The sequence below is a fragment of the Phalacrocorax carbo genome, chromosome Z (genome assembly GCF_963921805.1).
Source record: "Phalacrocorax carbo chromosome Z, bPhaCar2.1, whole genome shotgun sequence".
NCBI classification, from domain to species: Eukaryota; Metazoa; Chordata; class Aves; order Suliformes; family Phalacrocoracidae; genus Phalacrocorax; species Phalacrocorax carbo.
Genome location: NC_087548.1, coordinates 31,553,765 through 31,576,935, shown reverse-complemented (window position 1 = coordinate 31,576,935; position 23,171 = coordinate 31,553,765). Strand labels below are relative to the sequence as shown.

The window sequence follows — 23,171 nt, the reverse complement described above, 5'->3', positions numbered from 1 at the left end:
GTCTGTTGTACTCATTCTGTTGTGTGCAGTAAACGGTTGTTCTCAGAGGTTGAAATCTCAAGTATTAAGAACTAGTGGAAATTTCTGAACATGTAATCAAGAAGTTAAATCTTTCCTGATAACATGCACAAAAATATTTTGAGTCTTGTTAAAATTTGTGTGTGTGTTGTCATAGTTACTGTAGAAACAGAAACATCTGTTCTGGAGATATTCTTGTGTACTGGGCAAATACACTTATTCTTAATCCCCTTCCCTCCTGGTTTCCTCAAAAAAAAACCAAAAAAGGCAGAAATACAACTCAAGTCTCTTTCTTACCCTGTGAAAGAATGATGGAGGCTCTTGTCCTTCAGCAACTAACAGAAATAGATTGAAAATAGTCTTTCTGACTTTTTTCAAAGAAGGTCCTGAAAGAAAGGGTATTTCAATGGACCACAGTTTGATTTTGGTGGGTTTTTTTAACTCTTCAGAGAAGTGCAGACTTTTAAGCCCTAATAAACCAGAGGGATTTGGGGTTTTTTTTGGTGTGTTCCTTGTCATAGGGGAGGGATGAATTTACTTTTCCATGATATCAAGTGTCCTGTTGATTTCTACTGTACCGTATTTTGTTGTAGATAGGATGTGGCTCCATTTGTAATAGCAGATAGTTAGCCATTATTTCTTCTAAGATACAGCTTCCTCAAGATAAAGTACAATGCAACTAACTGGAAGTTGCCAGTGGTTAAGTAAACTGGCCTAAGTTTCTGTATTTTACATACTTGAAATCAGTCTCCTAAATTACTGAGTTTATTATCAGAGGTCTTGATGATCCACAGCTACACCTACAGCCTGTCAGGAAGAGCAGTGCTCAGCACCCATGAAAATCAGATTACCCAGCCTGAGACTCAGACTTGCATGCTTAGCATGTGTGTATACAGGTGCTGGAATTGTTAAGTACATTTTCTAGATGTGCATGTGTAAATATAAATAGGTATAAATAGGTTATCCAAAGCAATGAAATATATTATTTTATCTTAAGTAATCTCTTGCTTCTCACTGGTCCTGTCTTGGGGGGAATTTTTTTTTTATTAAAAAAATGGCAAGATACCTGAATAGGCAAATTTTTTTAAAAAATCATAAACTCAGTTGTAACTGTTTACTAGATTAATTTAAGCACTACACAATTATTATAGTTTGGAGAAGTGTTTCTAACATTGTTTGTTGATTTACTGATACTTCGCTGACTGTGCTTCCCTCTAATTTCACCTAGGCTTATGAGTAGTAGTAAATACTTAAAGGTTAATCCCAATTAGACCTGACTGGCACTGGCATTAAGTGTTTATGCTTGTAAACACATCCTGTCAGTTACTGAAGGTTGCAGCTCATTAGTTTCTGTAACAGGATTTTCTTTTGTGACAATAAAATGGATCATTTTAATTAGCAAAGATAATGAATTTAAACTCTAGTGAACTCTTTCTAAAGAAGTCTCAGTTACTGCCAAAAAACCCAACCTCAACAAAATATGCAACAGACTTGTGACTTGGATAATTAGTGGTAGAGTAAAACAGTGGGGAAAAAAATCTGATACCGCCCGTCTCAATTTTCAGGTTATTGAGGGGAATAAACTAATGCTTAGAATCTGGCACAGACATATTTCCAATCAGGAGAATTAAAGGGGGCAGTGAAAGTAAGTCATAGCTAAAAATAGATATTAATAAACTGAATAGCAAAAAGCTGTGTAAGAATGTCTGCTTATGTGAATCTGATTTGATGCTTTGATTATGTGCTTTAATTCCAGTTGCTTCAACTGGAATTGTCTACCAGGCAGTTTATTTGCATTTTTGAAACTGTGTATATGATTTATTTTAAATTGTGTAGTAATTTGGAGTGACTTGACTACAAATTTTCTTTACCACAATTTGAAAAATGCCACTCTTGATTAAGTACACATCAGTTAGTTATGCTAAAGATTACTCTATTTTCCTTACAGGGACAGAACATAAATTTTACTGTCAAGGTACATCTTTAATGCCAGTTGAAACCAAATTCTGAAATAGCCTAATGGAAGGAGAGGAAAAGGAGGTTATGGGTGGTACTAAAGACTGTTTCAGTGGCATAAGGTACTGCACAGAGTGGACTTATTTTTCCTGCTGAAAAAGTTAGTTGGATTTAGTGCCATTTCTGTCCCAGTCTGCAGTGGATCTCTCTTTGACCGTGAAAGCTGAGGGAGAAATTGCTTGAAAGACTCTGAAGCAAAAGTATTTTTTCAGTGTGTCCTTTTTCTTTTGTTTGAAATGTATTTGGCACGGACTTCTGCCTACTTTTGATTATCCAAACTGCTCACATTATTGCCAGCATCTTAATATAGCTAGCAGTATATTTTTTTTTATTGCTAAGAAGACAATGGACGTGCATGTGCAGCAAGTAAGTGTCTTTGTCTATGCTACTTGCTCAGAAGACAGGCTGTTCCAGAAATTATGGGGTGTTGCTTTAAAGTTGTTGTCCAGAGGTGAGGTGACTGTGCCCTTGGCGATCCAGAGCCAACGCCTCTCTTTTGCTTTATGTAGCAGAAGTTGGAGGGTAAACAGCCAATGTTTAATCATTGTGAAGTCTAGGACAGACAAGGTGGTGATGATTATTTTATTTCTCATTCTTAGAAGACAGAGGACCCATTACCTTGGTAAAAGTGTATGTTAGTATGTAATAGTGTATTTCCTATTACCCTGGAAATAGGGGTATATAGATAGGTACTAGTGCAACTTAATATCCCTTGCATTTAAGGTACAAAAGGTAGTTTGCTGCTTACAGCAGAGCTACCAAGAACAAGCAGTGTTTTGCTTCTCCACTGACTCCCCACCAACTTTTCTTCAAAAGTAGAAAATATACACAGTTGACTGAATTTGTTTCTGAGTGCAGAACAGAGGACAAAGTGGGGTCAGCAGAAAACGTAGAATAATTGAAGTAGCTAGAAAAAAAAAGATAATGTTTTGGGACAATATACTCATTACAGGCAGTCCGTGACCCATAAGCTGTAAGATTTTCTTAGTCCTATCCATCTCTTGTTTCACTGGGTTGTAGATTTGTAGACAGAATGGACACAAGGCCATATCCCCATATGCATAGCACTCGGTACTTGAGAGTTTCTACATAAGTGTTCTCACTGTTCCTGTGGTATTTAAAAAAAAAAATATGGTGCCAATCAATTATTAAAAGTAGGGGTTTTTTTTCTTACATCTTTAGAACAGATTCATGTAATTCATGTGTACTAATCAAGGCATATTTCCTTCTGACTTGGAAGAAATCTGTAGTGTCCGTTAGGCAGTTTGCATTATCAAGCTCAAGATCATTGACAAAACCCATCAATTTTGCTTTACTCGTGTGCACAGCATTCCTCAGCTGCTTTGTGAAAATGCAAAAGTTCGTTTACTTTTAGTTCATTACCGTATTATTCTTCCAGCACTTTCCCCCTGTTTTCTGCTTGGGGTTTAAAGCTCTTCTATCAGGTTGCTCCCTTACCTGCTTCATTCTGTAAGTGGCACTTCCTTTCACTGTTAACAGTTTTTTCGTGGTTGTTTAAAGCCCCTTGTTTTGTTTTCTGTGTCTTGCTTTGAGACCCTACTTTTAGGATACATAACCTTTTCCAAGATCTGCTAATGGTAGATACTATTGTACTAATCATCCAGCAAAGACAAACAGGCATTACTGGGAAAGATTGCTACCTAAGAAACTATAGTACTGTGTTCTCCACCTTTTCTCCAATCCCTGCAACTGCAGATCTCAGCAGTGCAAGCTTTCGTTGACATGATTTTTTTAAGTTTATGCAAAGGCCCTAACCCACTATGCTATAGCATCTGAAGTAGCAAGTAGAATATCTGTTTAGAAGTTGTACTAGGGGAAGGGACTGAGGGAAGGGGAAGCCACTTGTGGCTGGAAAACTGGAAAATATACCAGATAAACTCAGTTATCAGCAGTAATTCCTTACATATGCCCAAATTAATGTTACATGTATCTGTGATTTACTCTTGCAGTAGTCATGTATTTGAAGTTTTCGTGGGGGCTATACTAGTTGAAGTGGGGTTAGTCATCTTGGCATCTGCTGTCATGGAAGGTGGTTTTAATTGTTGGATTTTTATGCTCTTTCGGTCAGAATGTGTCTTACAAGTACACTTCTGCTATACAAAATACAAAAATCTTACAGATTCTCTGATTTGCCCTGTCTTCCCCACAGCTGCCTGTCATTGCTGTAGCTTGTCAGTCTGTGCTAACTAGCGTATGTCTACATGGATTATATCTTTTATTAGAAGAGCGGGACAGTCATAAAATGCATATGGGAGGTAGCCAATAGGAGCTCTGGGTATACAGGTGATGGAAGCATTGATCTAACAAGTCTCCAGAAGGTTTTGTAAAACAGATGCAAACAAGATACTTGTGGAGCAAAAAAATACCAGGGCTTTTCATTTTAAAGATGTACTGATTTAGAAGTGTTCCTAATAAAATATTTTTTTAATGGAAAAAGGTAATAAGGGAATACGAGAATTGGTTCAATATGTTGTATTGGTTAGTTTCTGCTCACAGTGAGTGGTCAGATGAAGATCGGGTGCCACAACACCTGCTTTTAAGTCGTCTTCGCAGCATGGCGATAGCACCAGTTTTGATGGCCATCAAAATTCTTACGGTTCAAGTGCTTTCAAGGCTGTTTTACAAATTGGTGCCACCAGTTTTTCCACTTAAACTTTTTTTTTCTGTTTTTTTCTCTGTTTATCTGAGGAAATAAAATATTTAGAGCCCGTTTCAAATTCCAAGTCTTTCAACAGTGGGCAGTGAAAGGAACAGGCAGGACCAATTAGAAGACATGTTTGAGAAATGGGGGAATGATTTATCTTCAAAAGAATCTAAAAGGTTGATCTTGCAGTTTTACATGTGGAATTTCATTGTATTTTATTACCTTACTATCTAATGGGGCTTGCCTTCCAGAATCACTGCTGCTCACCAGTCTCCAAGCAGCTCCAGTGATTTCCCTTTAAAATGTCTTCATCAATGACAGATGCCAAACATAATATTTCCTATTTTACACAGCATCGTGCCCAAGTTGGAGGACCTTTGCTTTCACAGATGATGATTCAGCTTCGCACTCTCTAAGCATTTGCCTCTTTAGATTGCTGCTTGGGTGTTACGAAGTACACGTTGGAACAGCCCTTGAGACGAACAGTTACTGACAGAGCGAATGGAATAAGTACCATAACAGTGCATCTCAAATGGCCTGTTTTCTCCTCCTTCAGGTGCACTTTGACTGTCTGCTGTTGCTCATGCTTTCGGACAAGTATATTGCACTGGGTCACAATACCTAGGAAACTTTTGTTTGTTGCACTTGTTTTAAATGGTTTCCCATATGAAGTTTTTTTCATTAAAATTAAATTACATAAGCAATGTGAGTTTCATGAAACCAAGCTTACTTTTAGAATATTTTCTTGATGATAATAGAAGTATAATAACGAACGAAGCCCGAACCATTTTATCTTCGCAAAGGGAAAGTGTTGTGCTAGCACTGGACTGACCACTGTTTTACTTGGGATTCTACATGATTGACCATGGAGAGAAACCCATGAAGAGAAATCCATGAAAATTTGTTTTCAGGCAGGTATGCAAAGTGCCTTAGGACAACACACTAATGTAGTAAATTTGCATCTGTGAGTTTTCTCACAGAGAGTGGACCTGACTTGTTCAGAGGTGAATTTTGTGGTAGACTTTGAATAAAGAGTGGAGGTGACAGCCTGTGCAGAGAGAAATGCAGGGAGAAGGCAGGCTTGTCAGGAAGTTGTCTCCTGTGCCATACCAATAAACCAAAGCTGTAAGCAAGCAGGTATTCATGGGAGGGACTGAAGGAAAAAAACTTGTTGCAGAAGGAAGGTACCTTTGAAAAGCAATGCCAAAGTGAATTGCAGTGGGATGATGCAAGTGTAATAGCGGTATTACAGCACTGTAAGAGTAGCGTAGGCCTGTCGAAAGAGGTAAAGCAGGGTAGTGTGCTTAAAGCCGTGCGTGTCTGTCTTCTCTTCCAGTCCCTGAGTTGATCTAATAAATGTGATTTTGAATCCAGTAGTTTGCCTGCTGCAACATGAGTGAGTAGTGGTTTTCCTTCTGCCTCTGAACAAAGGATGATGCATCCCTCCTTACAGTGGCTCTGGCATTTTCAGGCTATTCACTAGGCTGATTCAGTTCACAAACCAGTTAGAGATTTGTGTGTGGCTGTGTTGAATTAATTTCTATTAGTGAGCTGGTAAGATTCGCTGAACAAAAGGGAACCCGCTTGAACACCAGAGCCAAGCTAAGCAGCAGCTTTGCATGGTAAGGCAGTGAGAAGTCTGACATCAGCCAGATGATGTCAGAGGAGCTGAGGACCTCTGAGCAGCTCAGTCTGCTGAGGAGCAGACCTCCGCGTTGTAGGGGATCAAACTGATCTTTTAAGTTGTCTGAGCTGCATGACCAAACCTGTGTTTCAGATTTGTTTATGAAATGGCACTGTTCTTTCTTCAGTGTATGGAGATTTGGAGGAACATACATTGTACTGCATGGAAAAACACAACCAGAAAATGAGCATTATTTTAAACCTGTCATGCTTCAAAGTGGAATGACAGTTGGTGGAGATCTGTGTTTCATTGCTTATATTAAATCCTGTCAATAGAAGCCTGGACAATACTCCCTGTTCATCTAAATCAATCCACTCAACCTACAGTTAAGGTAACTTTGTCTTGAACTTTCATGTTCCCTGACTAATTTTGTGGTGTTAAGAGATAATATTTTTGTTTGCTTAAACTGTTCTAGAAATATGTAAACCAGGTATTAAACATATCCTGACATCATCCCCATTTGCCGAGAATCACTTCTCTTTTTTTCAAGTGACTTTTGGGGAACTTTTTAGGCATTGGAGCTGTCCTTTAGAAACAAAAGGAATGTGGAAATTAATCTCCAGTATAATTAATGCAACATTAGATTGAAGATCCATTTAGTCCATAGTGTTGATAATACAGATTTTGCAGTACAGATTAAATTTCTTGTCATTGTAAACATTCTTCCTGGCAGGACTGCAGGCGTTTGGTACACTCTGTACCTGAAGAAGATGCTGCAGAGCTAGCTAAGGTAACAGCAGGCACTAGGTATTTTTAAGGGAGAGCGGAATCTGGCAGTGTATAACCTCTGGGCGGCAGCAGTGAACAATTTTCCATGCAAGGGACTGTACTTTCCACGAGGAGATCCCAGCTACCTTGCCCTTTCTTAAAGGGCGTTGCAACCCCCATCAGTGGGATGTGCTGTCACAACCTGTCTGCGATTTCATCAATTTTCCTGAATTTCTAGAACTTGTTGAGGTTTGGTTTGGGTTTTTTCCTGCTTGTTTTCCCAAATGAAATATTTGGACATTAAGATATTGAGAAGTCAGACCAGCCTGGCCCTCAAGGTTTGGCTGGAGAAGACTTGAGGAGCACGGAATCCCTTTGATGGAAGTGTGGATCTGGCTTATGCCAGGGGTTAATCACAAAGACTTCACCTCAGACCCCATCCTTTCTGTTATATATGGGCTGTTGCATTAATCTGCAGACCATACCTTCATATCCATATGTAATTTTTGGTAAGAAAAAAAAGATGTGTAAGTGTCCTGCTGAGCAAGGCTGTTCTTTTATGGGTATTGAAAAGTTCCTCTGCAGACAGACATTTTCAGTGACAGTGCTGGTTGGTTTTAGCCATGTAGACCTATGTTAGTTCTGCAGCAAAAGCAGGTTCTGCCTTCTTTTTGCCAGCTGGTAGTAGAAGTGCTTTTCAGGCGGTTTCCTCTGCCAGAACTGGCAAAGGGTTGCATGGGTATGTTGTGGCCTGAGGAACAGTTATTAGTGGTAGCAAAAGACTGACTTTTAAGTATAGTACTTGTTTACCTGGTTATTAATAAGGGGGAAATGCTTTTGCTTATAAATGAAACAAATCTACTTCAGAATTTTGAATGACAATACGGAGTCATTTTATAGAGTAGAATTAGACTCTGACAAGTTTTATTTAAGAACCTTGGTAACTATCTCAGGAGCTACCTGTAGAATGCTTCAATTTTTCTCAGCATATTTCCATTAAATTACCTAAGTACATAAAAAGCTAGTACCTCTGACCTTTCCCTTTTTCAATCCAAGATAAAGAGCTGGATTAGAGTCAAATGCCATGTAATTTCATTACTACTGAATAAAGAAGTTAATAAAGGTTTTGTCAATAACAGATAAGCATGAATCAAATATATTACATAACACAAAACCAGAACATTCTAAACAGTTGAAGCTATTTTTTAATCAAGGAGACAACTTTTCCTTCCTAGGCGTATTGATAGTCTCTATTTTGCTCCAAAAACTTTGAAGTATTCCTAGTTTATAATCTTTTAAATTATACATATTTAAAGACTGAACGTTACTATTTGCCGTAGAAGCCTGGGAATAGCACCAGATGCCTATTAATCTGAGGCTTACTGTAGGTACCCCTTTAAGTGCTATCTTTCTGAATGAGAAAAGCAAACAGCTGCTGAATTGCATTGAAAAAGCGATGTTGTTCTTTTGCACAAATCCTTGTCTTAGCATATTCTAATTGGAATTCTTTCCACTGTCTCATGTAGGGACAGACTTTTTAGATTTCTACCACCCTCACCCCTACTTTTTTTTTCTTTTCCTCTTTTTCTTTTTCATTTTTTCAATAATCCCCAGGTCTAAAATGAGTAGAAGAAAAAACACTTAGTTGTCCTAAAATAAAGCCAGGCCATCCAATTCTATCTAATTCCATCTCTTTCTAGGGCTCACTAATATGGGCAATTAGTTAAAATAGAAGACTTTAGCATGGCCGCATTCAGAGAGGCTTCTAATTTCTCAATGGTTAGAGAATCCTGCACCCCATTTCCCCAAAACCTTAGCTATGCCAAATTAACATCTCATAAAACAAACCCTATCTACTCTAGCTTTAATAGTATTGCCAATCCTTGTTGTGTTTAAACATATTTCCCCTTGATGTGGTTATCTTGAAATTTTTTGATTGTCGAAGCACCGTGGCATTCAAGTAACCAAGACAATAAAGACAAGCATTGTTTTTGGGTGTCATCATGTGTACCATTTGAATGTTTCACTTGATTAGTCTAGGGACAGTGAAGATGCCACTGAAAGTCTTAGTGGCAGAATAAGTTAACTGAGAGTCCTTCTCAGATGGAGCCATTGTGTCAACAAAAACTCTGCCTTCAAAATGAGCTGATACAGGTTTGCACAGCCTTCTTCAGGTTGTCAGAAGTTTGTTGTGTGGGAATATGAACTCATTCCTTCCTCTGAGCTGGCTGGATGTCCTCTTTGTATGGTACGAGCCTCAGACAGGCTCTCACGGGGAGAGGACCTTGTGGGAGGACTTCAGTAGTAGCCATCCACAGAAAAGGCTGGTACTGACAGAGCTTTGGGCATTTAGGGCAACTCCTTGCTGGGTACTGCAGTACCTCAACTTCAGGCATACTCTTGCCTATTGAAAGGCACGGATTTATGCTTGCCACCCTACAATAAGATTAGTTAAGCCACAAGGCAGAAAGCAGCATAAGGTAATCCAGAGAAGAAAATTATGAGTCTTTAATTGAAAAATCCCCAAACACTAACTTCTAGTTTGCTGGAAAACACCTTACTCTGCTAAGGACCCATTCACCTACTGAATGTACCAGGGCAAGTGAGCCAGGTATTACAAAAAAGAAAACCAACAACTTTGTGTAGTCTTCTGCTTAATATTTCAGGTGGCAGTTGCCAGACATCTGTCCTCCAGACTGCATGCTTCTACCATGTGTCTTGTGTCAGCTCTAGCATTCGTCAGAGCTCTCTAAATTGAGCTAGGTCATGAACCAATCAAGAACCTAACCCTGCTCCAACAACTTGTGTGTTGAGTCAGTGCATAGGCGAATAAAAAAGGTACCAAAGCTGCCACCAGTGAGGTGGTGGGACTTGGTGGTGTAGGGTTGAGGGGGCAAAGAGCATTGAGAAAGAAGAGAGTGAGGCAGCTGCTAAGTAAGCTGAGCTGCCAGAGTTGTGATAGCCCTAGTGTTCAGAGGACCCAGATGGGACCTGGTGGCACTGGTTACAATGTCTTCTCCTGAGGGGACAAAAATTGCTCTTCTCTCTGTTGGGAAGGGTTTTGGCCCATAGCCATTAGCATGTAGGGTACTCTAAGAGTTTTGCCTTCATGTGGCTGCAGTGCGTGGCAACTAACCATGGAGTCCTTCCAGACTAAATGCTTCAACAAAAGATCGCTTGGGCCAGAGAGGAGTGAGTGTCTGGAAGGATTTTGCTGCTTGGTCAGGGTACTTTCATAGCTTTCTGTTGGAGCATGGACTATGAATCACAGTTTTCCATGAAGCAGAGTACTGCAAACACCAAGCTGTACAGTCTTTCTCCTACTGTCACCTGGTGGGTCATCATTTACTTGGTGAAAAGTGGAACAGCTTCAGCTAGAGGGGTGAGGGAGACCCATTCCAAGCTGTATTTGAAAGGTTAGAGCAGTACTGTAGGACTTGTGCATTAAAATCTTGTTGGACAGATAAGAAAGCACTTGTCAGGAACAAAGAATTCTGACTCCTCATTAAAAGAGAGAACAGTCATTTTTCTCCTGCTCGTGTTTTGTGTGGAAAGCCTGTTCCTGTACATGTCTTGAATAACATCTACTTGAATGGGTCCTGCACGTGAGGGAAGTGGGGTGGAAAATGAGGCTGGTGACTTGTGTCAAGTCTGAGGCTATGAGGAAGTCCAGCCTAGGCAGAGTAAGTGCTCAGGCTCTAGATTTCTCTAGGTGGCAAGAAGCTGCTGATCTTGCCATGCAAGGCTGAGCGTTTACATCCCATCTGCGTGGTACATGCAAGTACTGATTCCTTCAGAGAAAGAAATTGATTTAGGGTGTCCCATGTCTTGGAAAGTTGGGTAATCAACAACATTTAAGTCCTTTTAATGGATCTAACCCAAGCTGCATGTTGAAAATAAAACACAGTTGTGTGTTTGCATGCTTGTAACCTGCAGCCTCACTGAACTGCAGTGGGGTCTAAGAGACGTGTGGTTTCAGGAAGCTCCTTGTCCTGTTGTTGCCATGCAGAATGGCCATGCAAATTCATACCATCCCTAGAGCCAAAGTAAAGGAGCTATTCTTCTCAGTGAGTGCCAGGATTGTGCCTGCTGCATTGTGTGCCGTCCAGAACAGCAAACATCTATCACATTCAACTCCCAGGGCTCAGCTGTGCCTTGAAGACATGGTTTAGCTTTTAACAGAGCTGATAGTACACAGCGTGCTGACTGTCATTCCTAAAGAACAAAATGACAGATGGGTTTATGATACGTTTGTCTGGAGGTAGAGAATGAGAAGAGCAACTTGGTTACTAATTACCTTCTCACCATTGAAAGGAGAAATGTCCCTATGCCTGACACAATTTCCATGGATGTGGCAAAGTTAATGAACTTTTTCACCCTCAGCTGTTCCAGGAGTGAGCTTCACACGATTGTCTCCAGTGTGGCTCTGAGATTTGAATGCAGCTATTTGCATTCAGCAGGGCAGCGCAGAAACAACGTGGGAGTTTAAGAATTTTAAAACGCATCTCTGCCATCAGGCTGTTTTGCAGCAAGTGCTGCTGAGAAAAAGCTGTGGGTCATATCTGTGACTGTCACTTCTTTTTGTTACCCCCCTTTTTTTTTTAAGGTATTTGTATCTGAATATCAATAAAATAACTATTCTTTCAGATCTGTTATTCGGGTTACTATTTCTAAACTGGTATGACTGCTTTTACGTAAAAAGAATAGTCCTGATATGCTGCGAACTAATACATGAAACTAATTCCATTTATTCGTTATTGTTGTTTGTTGCGTAGATTTTGAGGTGAGTTTCTAACATATGAGCAATTGCATCCAGCTGGGTAGAAGGCCCAGTAATCATAGGAAGTAAGGTACTACTTGGGGAGACCTAAGGTGTCAGAATTGCATCCTTCATGGCCATATATACAAGACAAAGTACCTTGACTTCAAATTATACTTAAAATTGGTTACAGATAAGTGCTGGTAAGATCTTTTGTATGAGACGTTTTTATGAGATATTATCCATTACATGTTTCATTTAACTATTTTTTTTTAAATGCTGCTTTAACACTTATGTCCCTTGACAGGCCTATTATTATTCTAACAATTCAATAAGTAGATGCATTAAATGCTCTAAAATAAATGTGGTTGATCACTTAATCCTATACCTAAGGAAGATTTTGTTTTGGAAATGTTTTCAAAATTGATCTATGACATTTACCAATTCAGACTCCAGACTTCTTCACTAGTTCTTGGCATAATGAAAGATGATTATGGAGGGGGGCAGGGGGCAGAATACTAAAAGCAGTGTGTTGCTTGCCTAGGTATGAAATTGGAATCATTTGCAGGGCTGCGTTTGAAAAATAAAACTGGAACAGTGAAATATAGCTGACAGTTGAAAGAGAAGCTGAAAGCTTAAGGAGTATAGATGCTGCTAATATTCAGTTAAACGCTCTAGGCTGTTTTCATGATTTTGAAAGCTGGTACAAAACCAATTTCAGCAATGCAGTCAGTATATTGGGTATTCTGTTTGTTAATTTTTGAGACTGCCCTGACAGCAGTGAGGTGGCTGACACTTAACGCAAGCAATTTGTTTTCCTTTGGTTTGATTATGGTGGGTCTTTATTGTGGGTCTAATCAGCAGCAGGTGTTTACACCTTCATGTGGGTCTAATTCAAAGTTTCTGGGTGGTTAATCTAAAGAACGTTATTCCAGATAGTTGATGAGCCCTTAAGTGCTGCTCACAGCCTAGCAAAGAAAAAAAAAAAACAACAAACAAACAAAAAATCCCCCTGTTGTTGTAATCCAAGCCTTTTTTCTTTTGAAAGCAATCCTCTTCAAAACAAATTTCACCCTCTACTTTTGGCCTTTTCAGTTTATCTTCAGTTAGCTTGGCTGATCTGTTTTTCTTCTTTCTCCTTCAGTTTCTCAGTTCCCTCCCAATAATCAAAGCAGAAACTGTATCACTGCTGTGACAAGGGGTGGGTTGCACCTTCTCCACAGCATTCAGATATTTTCTTCATGGCTCTCCGTGTGAAGTCCACCTTCCCCCTTTCTTTCTTGAGAGCCGTGTACTCATAGGCCTTCAGCTTGCTGTAATAGTCTGAGAATTTGTTGTAGAGAATGGAGATGGGCATGCCGTTCAGGATTATTCCAAATGCAATGCAGAGGAAAGCAAACAGGCGGCCAAGGTGAGTTTCTGGACACATGTCTCCATATCCCACCGTAGAGATGCTGACCTACAGGCAAACCAACATTCAGCTTATTAGCTGAGAGGAAACATGCAAATATATGTTCAGGGATCAGGAGCAATTTTAAAGGTAGTGTTTTTGCACTTTGCATCATAAATCTGAAGTACTCTCTGCTGCCTTTTCTTCTGCACTGTCCATCTTATGCAAAAATCCCTAATTTAAAAAAATTCCTCTCATGCAGTAAAGAAAAGCAACAGCACAGTTTGACACCATTCAGGAGGATTTCTAAAAGCTTTGTCCTGCAGAGGGAATTTCCAAGCAATTTCCACACCAGCCTGTCCAGAAGGCGGGTTTGTTTGTTTGTTTGCGGTGAGAGGATAGAGATTGCTCCCTGACTGCACAAATCCAGTGATAACTGCAGCCCTGCTCCCTCCTTGGGCCCCTTGGAACAGATGCCCTGTCTCTAAATCCAGTGTGCTTATAGAACCTGGTGTTCTGGGACTTATTCTGCGGGTTGTATTTTGAGTATTACCTTCATTTGTCATATATGTTTTAGGAACTAATGAAAAACACATTAAAAGCTTCAGCTAATTGTGAAATATATTTTTATAATGTTTGTGCTATAGGGAGAAGTGACCCAGGACTTAGAAGTTTCTAGATAAAATCCTCTTTAATGGCTACATATCTACCAGGAGCTGTGGAAAAAATAAATATCTTTCTCTGTTGTCTGCAAGTTTTTGCTCACAGTGTATGCTTGCAACATATATATTTATAGTGCTAAATGTTTTTATCTTCCTGCTCAGTTGTGTATCAGAGGTTACAAAAGGAAGGTGTATGTGTGTCTTCAGTAGGGAATATTCTTGTTTGTTTTAGCTGAAAGGAGCACAGGTGTGAATTTTTTGCTGAATTCCCCTTTGAGGAAGGGTTTGGGGTTGTTTAAAAGGTGGGGTGTTTTTTGGTTTGTTTTGTTTGTTTGTTTGTTTTGTGGGAATGGTGGCATTTAGTATATTCATTTTATACAAATCTGTACATTTTGCCATCACATTGTCTGTCAGTTTCACAGACTTCTTTTGTTCTCAATCATCAATATTTTCTCTTTTTATCCTGTGGATATATGAAGGAACCGTGTTTCCTATGGACCGGATACTATACCAGGTATTGCAATATCTTGATTGTAAAACTTAGTTTCAGAAATTCATGGATGTTTTTTTTATGGGGAAGCTACATGTGATTTATATACTTCCACTGCACACATCTTGATTGTTCATAATTTTTACATTTAGTAACCATAACTTATTTTTCTCTGGCGGGTAAATCTTGCAGGCTTTTGCCATCTGGACATCCTAGTCTGTGAAAGGATTTTTTTCAGCCAATTAACTTTATTTCTGTTTTTTTTTTTTTTCACAGTATCTCAACACACTGTGTTTATTTGTGAATCAGTAACCTAAAACTTTGGCAGAAATATGCCACAAGCACTAGGTCTTTCGCTATAATGCCCTTGTGGGTTTAGCACTGAAATAAGTCTTTGGAAGGTCATGGTGTGCAGCCTGCCATCCTCTAACATGCTAAATAAAATGTTATTTCAGATGAAGAAAGCATTAGGGTACATGAGACAGCAGTGGGTAAGCACATTTGTAGGATACACCTGGTGCTTCCTGTGGAATAAAAAGGATTAGTCACTTGGTTTAATGGAAATTAAGTCACTGGATTTGAATGATAATACAGGATAAATATCTCCAAAAATAAATACTGAGATGATGGCAAGATGTTTATCTCTACCAGCCAGGACAAAACCATTATCCTGTGATAAGGTTCTGTTCCACTGGCACAGTCTTCTACATTGCCTGTGACAGTCTGGGGGGGATACTTCTCCTCCTGTGTGTGTGAGACTGTGAACAGTGTTGGATTTTAATGAAAGTTAAGTGACTGAATATCTTAATCTTCACTCCTAAGGAATAGATAGGCTTTAAAAAGAGTTTTATGCCTTGGAATTGCGAAGTGCGTGCTACAGCTCCTCTTTTGGAGACACTTGCTCAGCTAAATTGATCTTTTTCACGGTCATAGTCATACAGGTTTCTTAGGAGTATTTAAATGATTATGGTGTCACCGGCTTGCAGAAATTAGTCCTATAGAGTTTGCATATATTCAGCATGTTCATAAAATAAAATATAAGGCTAATGTCCTTATTCTAGTAATGTATGAAGCACAAATTTTTTCATAACCTCTGTGTATCACTTAAAGATCACTTCTGAATGTCACACTAAGGCACCCTTTATTCACGGATTTTTTTCCCTCCTTCCCACACCCCAGCTTAAAGGGTGTTCAGCACATGTACGTATGCATGTACGTATGTAAATGCCTATGTGTGCCTGTGGGGCCAGTTTTTCTGCCATGTGCTGAATCACTACAAACATATGTAGGGCAAACCACCACATCTCATCAGCCGTCGCTGAACCAGAATTGCAAGCCATGGGCTGCCTGGGCTGCTGGCAAGGAGAAGTGACCTTGGACGGGCTGGGTTGCTATCCTGCGGGCCCCATAAGCAGCTAGGGTACCCAGTGCCTATACTGAACAACCACCATGAGAAGATCTTCTGACTCTTTTCCAGTCCATTTGCATGGACTTCCTTCCCCAGGGAGGAGACTGAGACATAGCCAGCCCCATAGCGAGACCCAGGGGTCAGAAGTGCTCCCGGGGCCTTGCCTTAAACATGGATTGTGGAGGCCAGCATCAGCTGCTGCAAAAGAAAATGTACGTGATGACAGACTAGAACAAGCCTTAGAGTTATGGACACAGAAGATATGGGCCCTTTGCCTTCTCTCAGCACCTGCAACGTCTAACTACCCTCTGATTTGATCCAGGCTGCTGTAGATACGCACATCTTCTGGAGCATAACAGAGCTCTTGTTCTCCAGCTCTGAAATGCTGCAGGCAGCAGCACAGGCAGGGATCAACTTCCCCTTCTCCCCAGGGCCCTCGATAAAACCACCCCACTCCCTGCTAAAACATTGCTTTAAAAATTGTAATTGTGTCACTGCCATACTTGCGCATGATTATCTGTTAAACACATATTTACAGCCTGCAGCTCCCTCTCCATTGTCTGCTAGTCTTGATAAATCTGAAGTGTTTCCTTTGTCTTCATAGCTGACTTTGAAGGATGTAACTATCATTTTGACCTCACAATAGTTTGAGAAGTATTGGTTAGCCTTCTATAAGTGAAGGTATATCTGTCTGTGGGTGTTAATGCAATCCCAGTCTGGAGTTGAACTGCTTTGTGAATCCTTTAGAATTGAATTCTGAGTTTGGGATGCTGGAACAGTTCTGTCAGGACTTTGCCAGAGCCAAGAGGCATTTAAGCAAGGTGAAGGACTTTAAACCCTCACAGCTGTGCGTTCCTGGCTAAACCTTCATGCCCCTGGAAGATGTGAACCCAACAGCCTGGAAAATGTTGCCTCAGAAACACCCTTCTACATAATACAGTATAGTACAGGTCAGTGAGAGTTCAGACCTCTCAAGGACATGTGCCCAAATGCCTATCCACTGCACTAATACAGTGGCCGTGTCTAGAAATATGGTCATTCTGTCTCCATTTCTGAGGCTTGTCACCTGACACTCAGCCAGTTACCCTCATTCCAAATGCTTAGGATGGGACTAAAATCACACTTTCTGGCAGAGGTTGAAAAGAAGATTCAAGGTGACATTAACCAGCTCTCAGTGCTGACTGGTGTGGGTTTCAAACCAGTGACCTAGATGTGTAAGGCGGTTTATCCCATTATCAACCCCTTGAGCCATTCTGCTTGGTTTGTGTTTATTCCTCTGCAAGTCTGGCATGGTATACATAACTGTCAATGTTTTGTGTGTGTGCAGGCATGCACCTTAGATGTGCTACCTAACAAACAACACCATCTCTTGTGTAAAACAACTGTTGGTCCTAATGCATTTTTAATGGTCAGAGCTCTGGGACAGCTTTGGCTTTGCAAGTTTGAGTGACCAGACTATAGCTAATAAACTATGTCTTATGAACTTGCAGTTGTATGACAGGTCACAGTAACTCTTCAAAAAGAACAAGAATGAAAATCCTGTGAATGAAAACCACCTGCAACCAGCTAGCGTGATGCAAGCTTCCCCCCCCCCCTCCCCACCTTTTCTTTTTTGGCAACACTGATAATGGGGCTAAATGGGGAAATGCTTTTCTTTCCTGTCTCTTTGCCCACTTCTTCTTTGGAAGTGCATGTACTGTCTATGTTTGGTCAGACAGGAATTTCAACAGATACTGCCTGAGTAAACCTTGATTCAAGCTTACAACAGAGGTGAATGACTGCATGTGTATGTGTGCGTGAGTGACTGCATATGTCCTGTAAGCTTAGAATTCAGAGCAGATGTTCACTGATCCGAGCCTGCTGTTTTCAAGACTGTCAGTGACTCTAGCAAGGAAAGGGAGGGGAAGGGAGGAAGGGTCTCTGGCCACCCAGCAGGATGAGATGTGTTTACTTACGGCAGCCCACCACCAAGCATGGGGGATGCTGGTGAAGTTGGTACTGGAGACATCGTGCTCCACTGTGTAGACCATGGCAGAGAAGGCGAAGATGCCCATGGCAATGAAGAGCAAAAGGCAGCCCACCTGCTGGTAGCACTGGCGCAAGGTAAAGCCGAAGGCACGCAGCCCTGTGGAGTGGCGGGCCAGCTTGAGGATGCGGAAGATGCGCATGAGGCGCATGATGCGAAGCACTTGTCCCACCTTGCCCACCCGTCCCACCTTCTCAATATCATGCTCATGCTGAGAGCCCCGGCCTCGGGGCTGGTCATCATCAGCAAAGCATTCGAGCAGCAGCTGCAGGTAAAGGGGCAGGATGGCGATGAGGTCTACCGCATTGAGGGCGCTGCTGGCAAAGCGGCGCAGGTCTGGGGTAGAGACCAAGCGCAGCAGGTACTCCAGTGTGAAGAACGCAATGCACAGGGTCTCTATGTGCTCCAAGACAGGCCGGCTCTCCCCACTTTTCCGGTCTACCTGCTGCATCTCTTCCACTGTGTTGAGTGCCAGGGCCACCACTGAGATGAGCACAAAGAAGCTGGAGGCCACTGCCATCACCTTGGCAGTGACAGAAGAGAAGGGCTTCTCCATGAGGTTCCAGAGGCGCCAGCGCTGGGGACCATAGTATCGCATGTGGTGAAAGAGCTGCTCGTTCTCCTGAGCCTCTGCCTGGGAGCGCAGCTCACGCTGGACTTTCAGCTGCTCACTGAGCTCATCACGGCGCTCCTCAAAGCAGATGCGGCAACAGCGAGGTGTATATTTGAGCCGCACTCCCCAGTAGCTCAGCTCCTCGAGGAAGCTACGGGGGCACAGCTCGTCCCGCACACGTAGCACCCCTGAGGCATAGAAGTTGTACACCAGCTGGAAGACAGCTGGGTCCCGGTCAAAGAAATACTCATCTACCTGGGCAGCATAGTCATCGCACAGGCCCAGCTGGCAGCGACGGTCAGTGGAGGTAGCCAGGCGGCCCAGGCGGGTCTTGGGATAGATGGCCACTGCCTGGTAGGTGAGGCGGTAGCTTTGGCCACCAACATTGATGTTCAGCACAGACGAAGTGGAAGCTGTGGCTGGGACTCCAGAGGAAAGGGCAGGGGAGCAAGGAATGGATGACAACAGCTTTTTTTCTCCCTCAAACGTGTCTCCACTTTGCCATTTTCCTAGTTCTTTCTCTTCCTCTTCTTCATCTTCATCGTCCACATAGTAGTTGTAGTTCCCCTCAGGTCCCAGGAGCAGTAGGGGCTGGGAGTTCAACGGAGTGGTAGCAGAAAAGCCACTCTGCTTGTCTACATGGATGCCTTCAGTATCCTTCCTCTTTTCAGTCTGCGGGAGGACATTTGGTGCTCCCCTCTCTCTGGCTTTTTGTTTTAGGAAAGGAAACTGTTGCTGCATGTTAAACTGCAACATACTATTTTTCCTTAGTCTTCTCCCTTTGCATTCACCTGATCAAGGAATTAACACCAGTCCTTTCCAACACTACAAAGGCTGACAATCCTGTTTTCTTCTCTCTTTACCCCGGTAGTATCACACACAGCAAAGTTTCTGCATTTTTCTCTCTGCCAGCCACCACTTCAGTTGTTGTGAAAGCTCCGTGTGGGATATAGGCATATGAAGACTGCTGTTGACCGTTTTTATCTTGCTGACAGGAAAGATCTGAGCGCTTAGAGAAGGGGATTTAAGGGCTATTATCCTGTTCCAGCCTCATCTCCCTCAGGCTGTGACGTGAATGATTATGGATCCATAAATCTATGAAAAATCAGTAGGGGAAAAAAACCCTAAAGTTTTACTGCTAATACAAAACATACATTTTCCTAATTCAAGTATATATGGATTAAGAATAATCTCAAAATGAAAATGAATGAGGGGCGGGGGGGGGGGTGGAGAAAGAAAGAACGTTACAAATTTCTTTCATCTACATGAGTATAACATGTCTTGGTTTTCCTTAATGAAAACAATGAATAATTGATATGCAGATAATGGGTAGGAATTCACTACAGTAGCTCTTAAAATGTTTTCCAAATGTAAGCAAATAAAAGTCGTCCCTTATTATTTGTAGTTAGAATACCTCCATCTGGTTAAGGGCTAAGGAAAGTCACAGTCTGTGTCTGAAGCTTTGGTTGTGCTCTGGAAATGCAGGTCTCATGCTACTCTGGACACAGTGGAAGTGAAGGTCAGGGTGCACAGGGGTTTCCAGCACACCACTTCAAACTCTTCATGAGCTGCTGAGAAACAGAATAAATCCCCTCTTGTTTCTCTTGCAGAGAATATTTAACAGCATAAGGCTGCACTGGGTACCTAGCAGGACAGGAGAGATGCTTTCTCTTTGTTTTGATGGAGGTTTCATCCTCAGCTCTGGCTGAGCTGGTGCAAGCATCTCCAGTAAAAATGAGCATACTGAAAGCCAGGTTACTTCCCATTGTCACAGGGAGCCCTTCAGCTGAGCTAGAGCTCCTGTAAAGCAGAGGATACACACAACTGAGGGATGGCTCCTTTGGCATGCTCTTAGTCCCTGAGTTACAGCTTAACACCAGCTCATTATTCCACCTGTACCCAGGCTGGTGCAGGAAGGGACAAAGCACTAGAAAACTGCTAGCTTTGGCAACACCCTCGCTGGTCTGGAAGGCCTTCATCTGCAATCCTGTAGCCTGCCGTCCACTCACAGCTCTCTACCCTTTCACACCAGCTGCTGGGACAGGGTATCCTACAGCCCCTGAAGCAGTATTTTTCTTTGTTGTCCTCAAGCTCCTGTTCTTGTGTCATTATTCTGATGGTCTTGCACTTGCAAACACCAACACTGTTGTTTTGGTGGTGTCCCATGTGAAGCAGTTGCTGTTGCTGAGAGAATAACCTCTTCTTTTTCCCCTTTTCCCCAACCCCAGTTGTAGCTTTTATACTTACTAGCTCTTGAAAAACAGGAAGACATCATAGCTGAGCATTTTGCAGTACTTTCGTTCCCAGGCTGCATCCTGCTGGGTGCATCCCACTGAATAGTTTCTGAACTAACTGAAACTGAAGGTTTATTCAGGTCACACTGTTTAAGGCCTGGATTATTGGCAATTCATATTTAGCTGCACTTGAAAGTGTTTTGCTTCATGAATTTGTCTCCACTGCCCATTCTCTTTCTTGATGCAAAAAAGACAAGACCCCTATTAAGAGTGATTATTCATGCCTTATTACAGATACCAATCTGCTTTGCAGTTTGCTTTGAACATTAAACCATGTTATGATGAGTCCTTTGTTAGCAACCTTAATGCAAATTAATGTCCAATTTCAAGGCTGTTTCTTTCTCCTAAGCAAACTAATTCAGACATAGGAAAAAAAGTAGCCTGCAATGCCATCATTTTATTACTGAAAATTCTTGACTTTTTCTTAATCAAGATTCAGACTAGACTATAACCACATTCCTCTTGTCAGTCTCTGTTGTATCCGTTGACTTTGGTTTTTGTCAGGCTTCCTGGTCTCATTTCTGAGAACGATCCAGTGAGGCTTATTGCTTACTACTCGAGAGATCCTTTGTCATACCATACTGCAGTAGCAGGAGCTTCTATAGGGTAAAATTAATGACTCTCATGTACCTGGACTAAGATCTTGGACGTCACTACTAAGCAAAGCATGAAAGATCACTAGCTTCATTTCTGCTCAGACTAAATGCTTTGGCCTAGATATTCTTGGGAACATAGCTCTCAGGTGCCTGGTACACTGCTCACACTTGCCTTTAACTAACAAAATGGTTAAAAAAAAAAGCTTTATGTATGTTCTGTACTTTGGGGTGAGACTTCGTTCTGAGCTGCTAGACTCAGCCTAGATAGATAAGAAAATGAAGTGACCAGAAAATACCTTTGTCCCCTAATTTTTTTTCCTTAGCTACCTTATTTGATGTGCTGCTTTTCTTCAGAAGTGTCATTAATAAGAATTCCATAACATCTTGTTTGGGGAAGAGCAGACTGTGAGCTGCTGAAGGAGCTAGTTAGTAAGGTTCCCAGGCAATCTTCTTTTGAAGGTATTGGGCTCCATGAATGCTGGTCACTTTTTAAGAGCCATCTCTTAAGAGTGCAGGAGCAGACAATTCCAAGTGTCAGAAGTCAAGCAAGTGAGGCAGAAGGCTGGCTTGCTGAGCAGGGATCTTATTCTAGAACTTAGGCATAAAAGGAAAGTGTACAGATACTGGAAGCAAGAACAGGTGACACGGGAGGACTGCAGAGATAATGATCACCACTGTAGGGAGAAAATTAATGTAGCCAAAGCTCAGTTAGAATTCAAGCTGGCCAGCACTGTGAAGGACAACAAAAAGGGCTTTTTAAAATATGTTAACATCACAAGGAGGATCAGATATAACATTGGACCATGACTTGATGAAGTTGGTCACCTCACAAATAGGAACATAGACAAAGCAGAGAAGTTTAATGCCTTCTTCACCTCTGTCTTCAACACCGATGATGGGCCCCGGGGCCCCTGGAGCCCTCTGTTGGAAGACTATGACTGGGGGAATGATAAACTCCCAGCCAACTCTGAACTTCTTCAAGACTTGCTGCTCCAACTGGATGCACCTAAGTCTGTGGGGCCCAATGGGATTCATCCCAGGGTACTGAAAGAGCTGGTAGACATCATCATGGGACTCAAGAGTCTTGGGAGTCTGGAGAGGTTCCTGTTGACAGGAAGCTGGCAAATGTTGTCCCAATTTTTAAGAAAGGTAAGAAGGATGACCCTGGTAATTACAGGCCTGTTGGTCTCACTTCAGTGCCTGGTAAAATTATGGACAAGGTTATTCTAAGAGTTATTGAAAAACACTTGAGAAACAGTGCAGCCATTGGTCATAGCCAGCACAGGTTTACAAGGGTAAAGTCCTGTTTAACCAACTTAATTTCCTTTTTATGACAAGGCCACCCATCTGGTCGACCAAGGGAAGACATTAGATATGGGTTTTTTTATTATTTTAGCAAAGCTTTTGATACTTTCTCTCACAGTATCCTTAGAATCATAGAATCACAGAGTCATAGAATGGTTTGGGTTGGAAGAGTCCTTTAGAGATTATCTGGTACAAACTCCCTGCCATGGGCAAGGACATCCTTAACTAGGTCAGGTTTCTCAGAGCCCCATCCATTCTGACCTTGAATGTCTCTAGGGGTGGGCCCTCAACAACCTCTCTGGGCAACCTGTTCCAGCGCTTCACCACCCTCACTGTAAAAATTTTTTTCCTTATATCCAGTATAAACCTACCCTCCTTTAGTTTAAAACCATAACCCCTTGTCCTGTCACAACAGGGCTTGCCGAAGAGATTGCCCCCATCCTTCCTATAGTCCCCCTTTAAGTACTGAAATGCTGCAATAAGGGCTCCCCCACAGCCTTCTCTTCTCCAGGTTGAACAACCCCAACTCTCTCAGCC

General features: G+C 41.7%; 1 protein-coding gene across 1 annotated transcript; it reads right to left on the bottom strand.

The window, feature by feature from the left end:
* Positions 1–12,354: 12,354 nt before the first annotated feature.
* Positions 12,355–19,335, bottom strand: KCNV2 (potassium voltage-gated channel modifier subfamily V member 2). Its single transcript, XM_009502789.2, has 2 exons — positions 17,756–19,335; positions 12,355–13,309 (listed from the first exon to the last, which is right to left on the bottom strand). The coding sequence occupies exons 1-2, from the start codon at positions 19,193–19,195 to the stop codon at positions 13,034–13,036; spliced, it is 1,716 nt and encodes a 571-aa protein (XP_009501084.1). The 5' UTR covers positions 19,196–19,335; the 3' UTR covers positions 12,355–13,033.
* Positions 19,336–23,171: the final 3,836 nt, after the last annotated feature.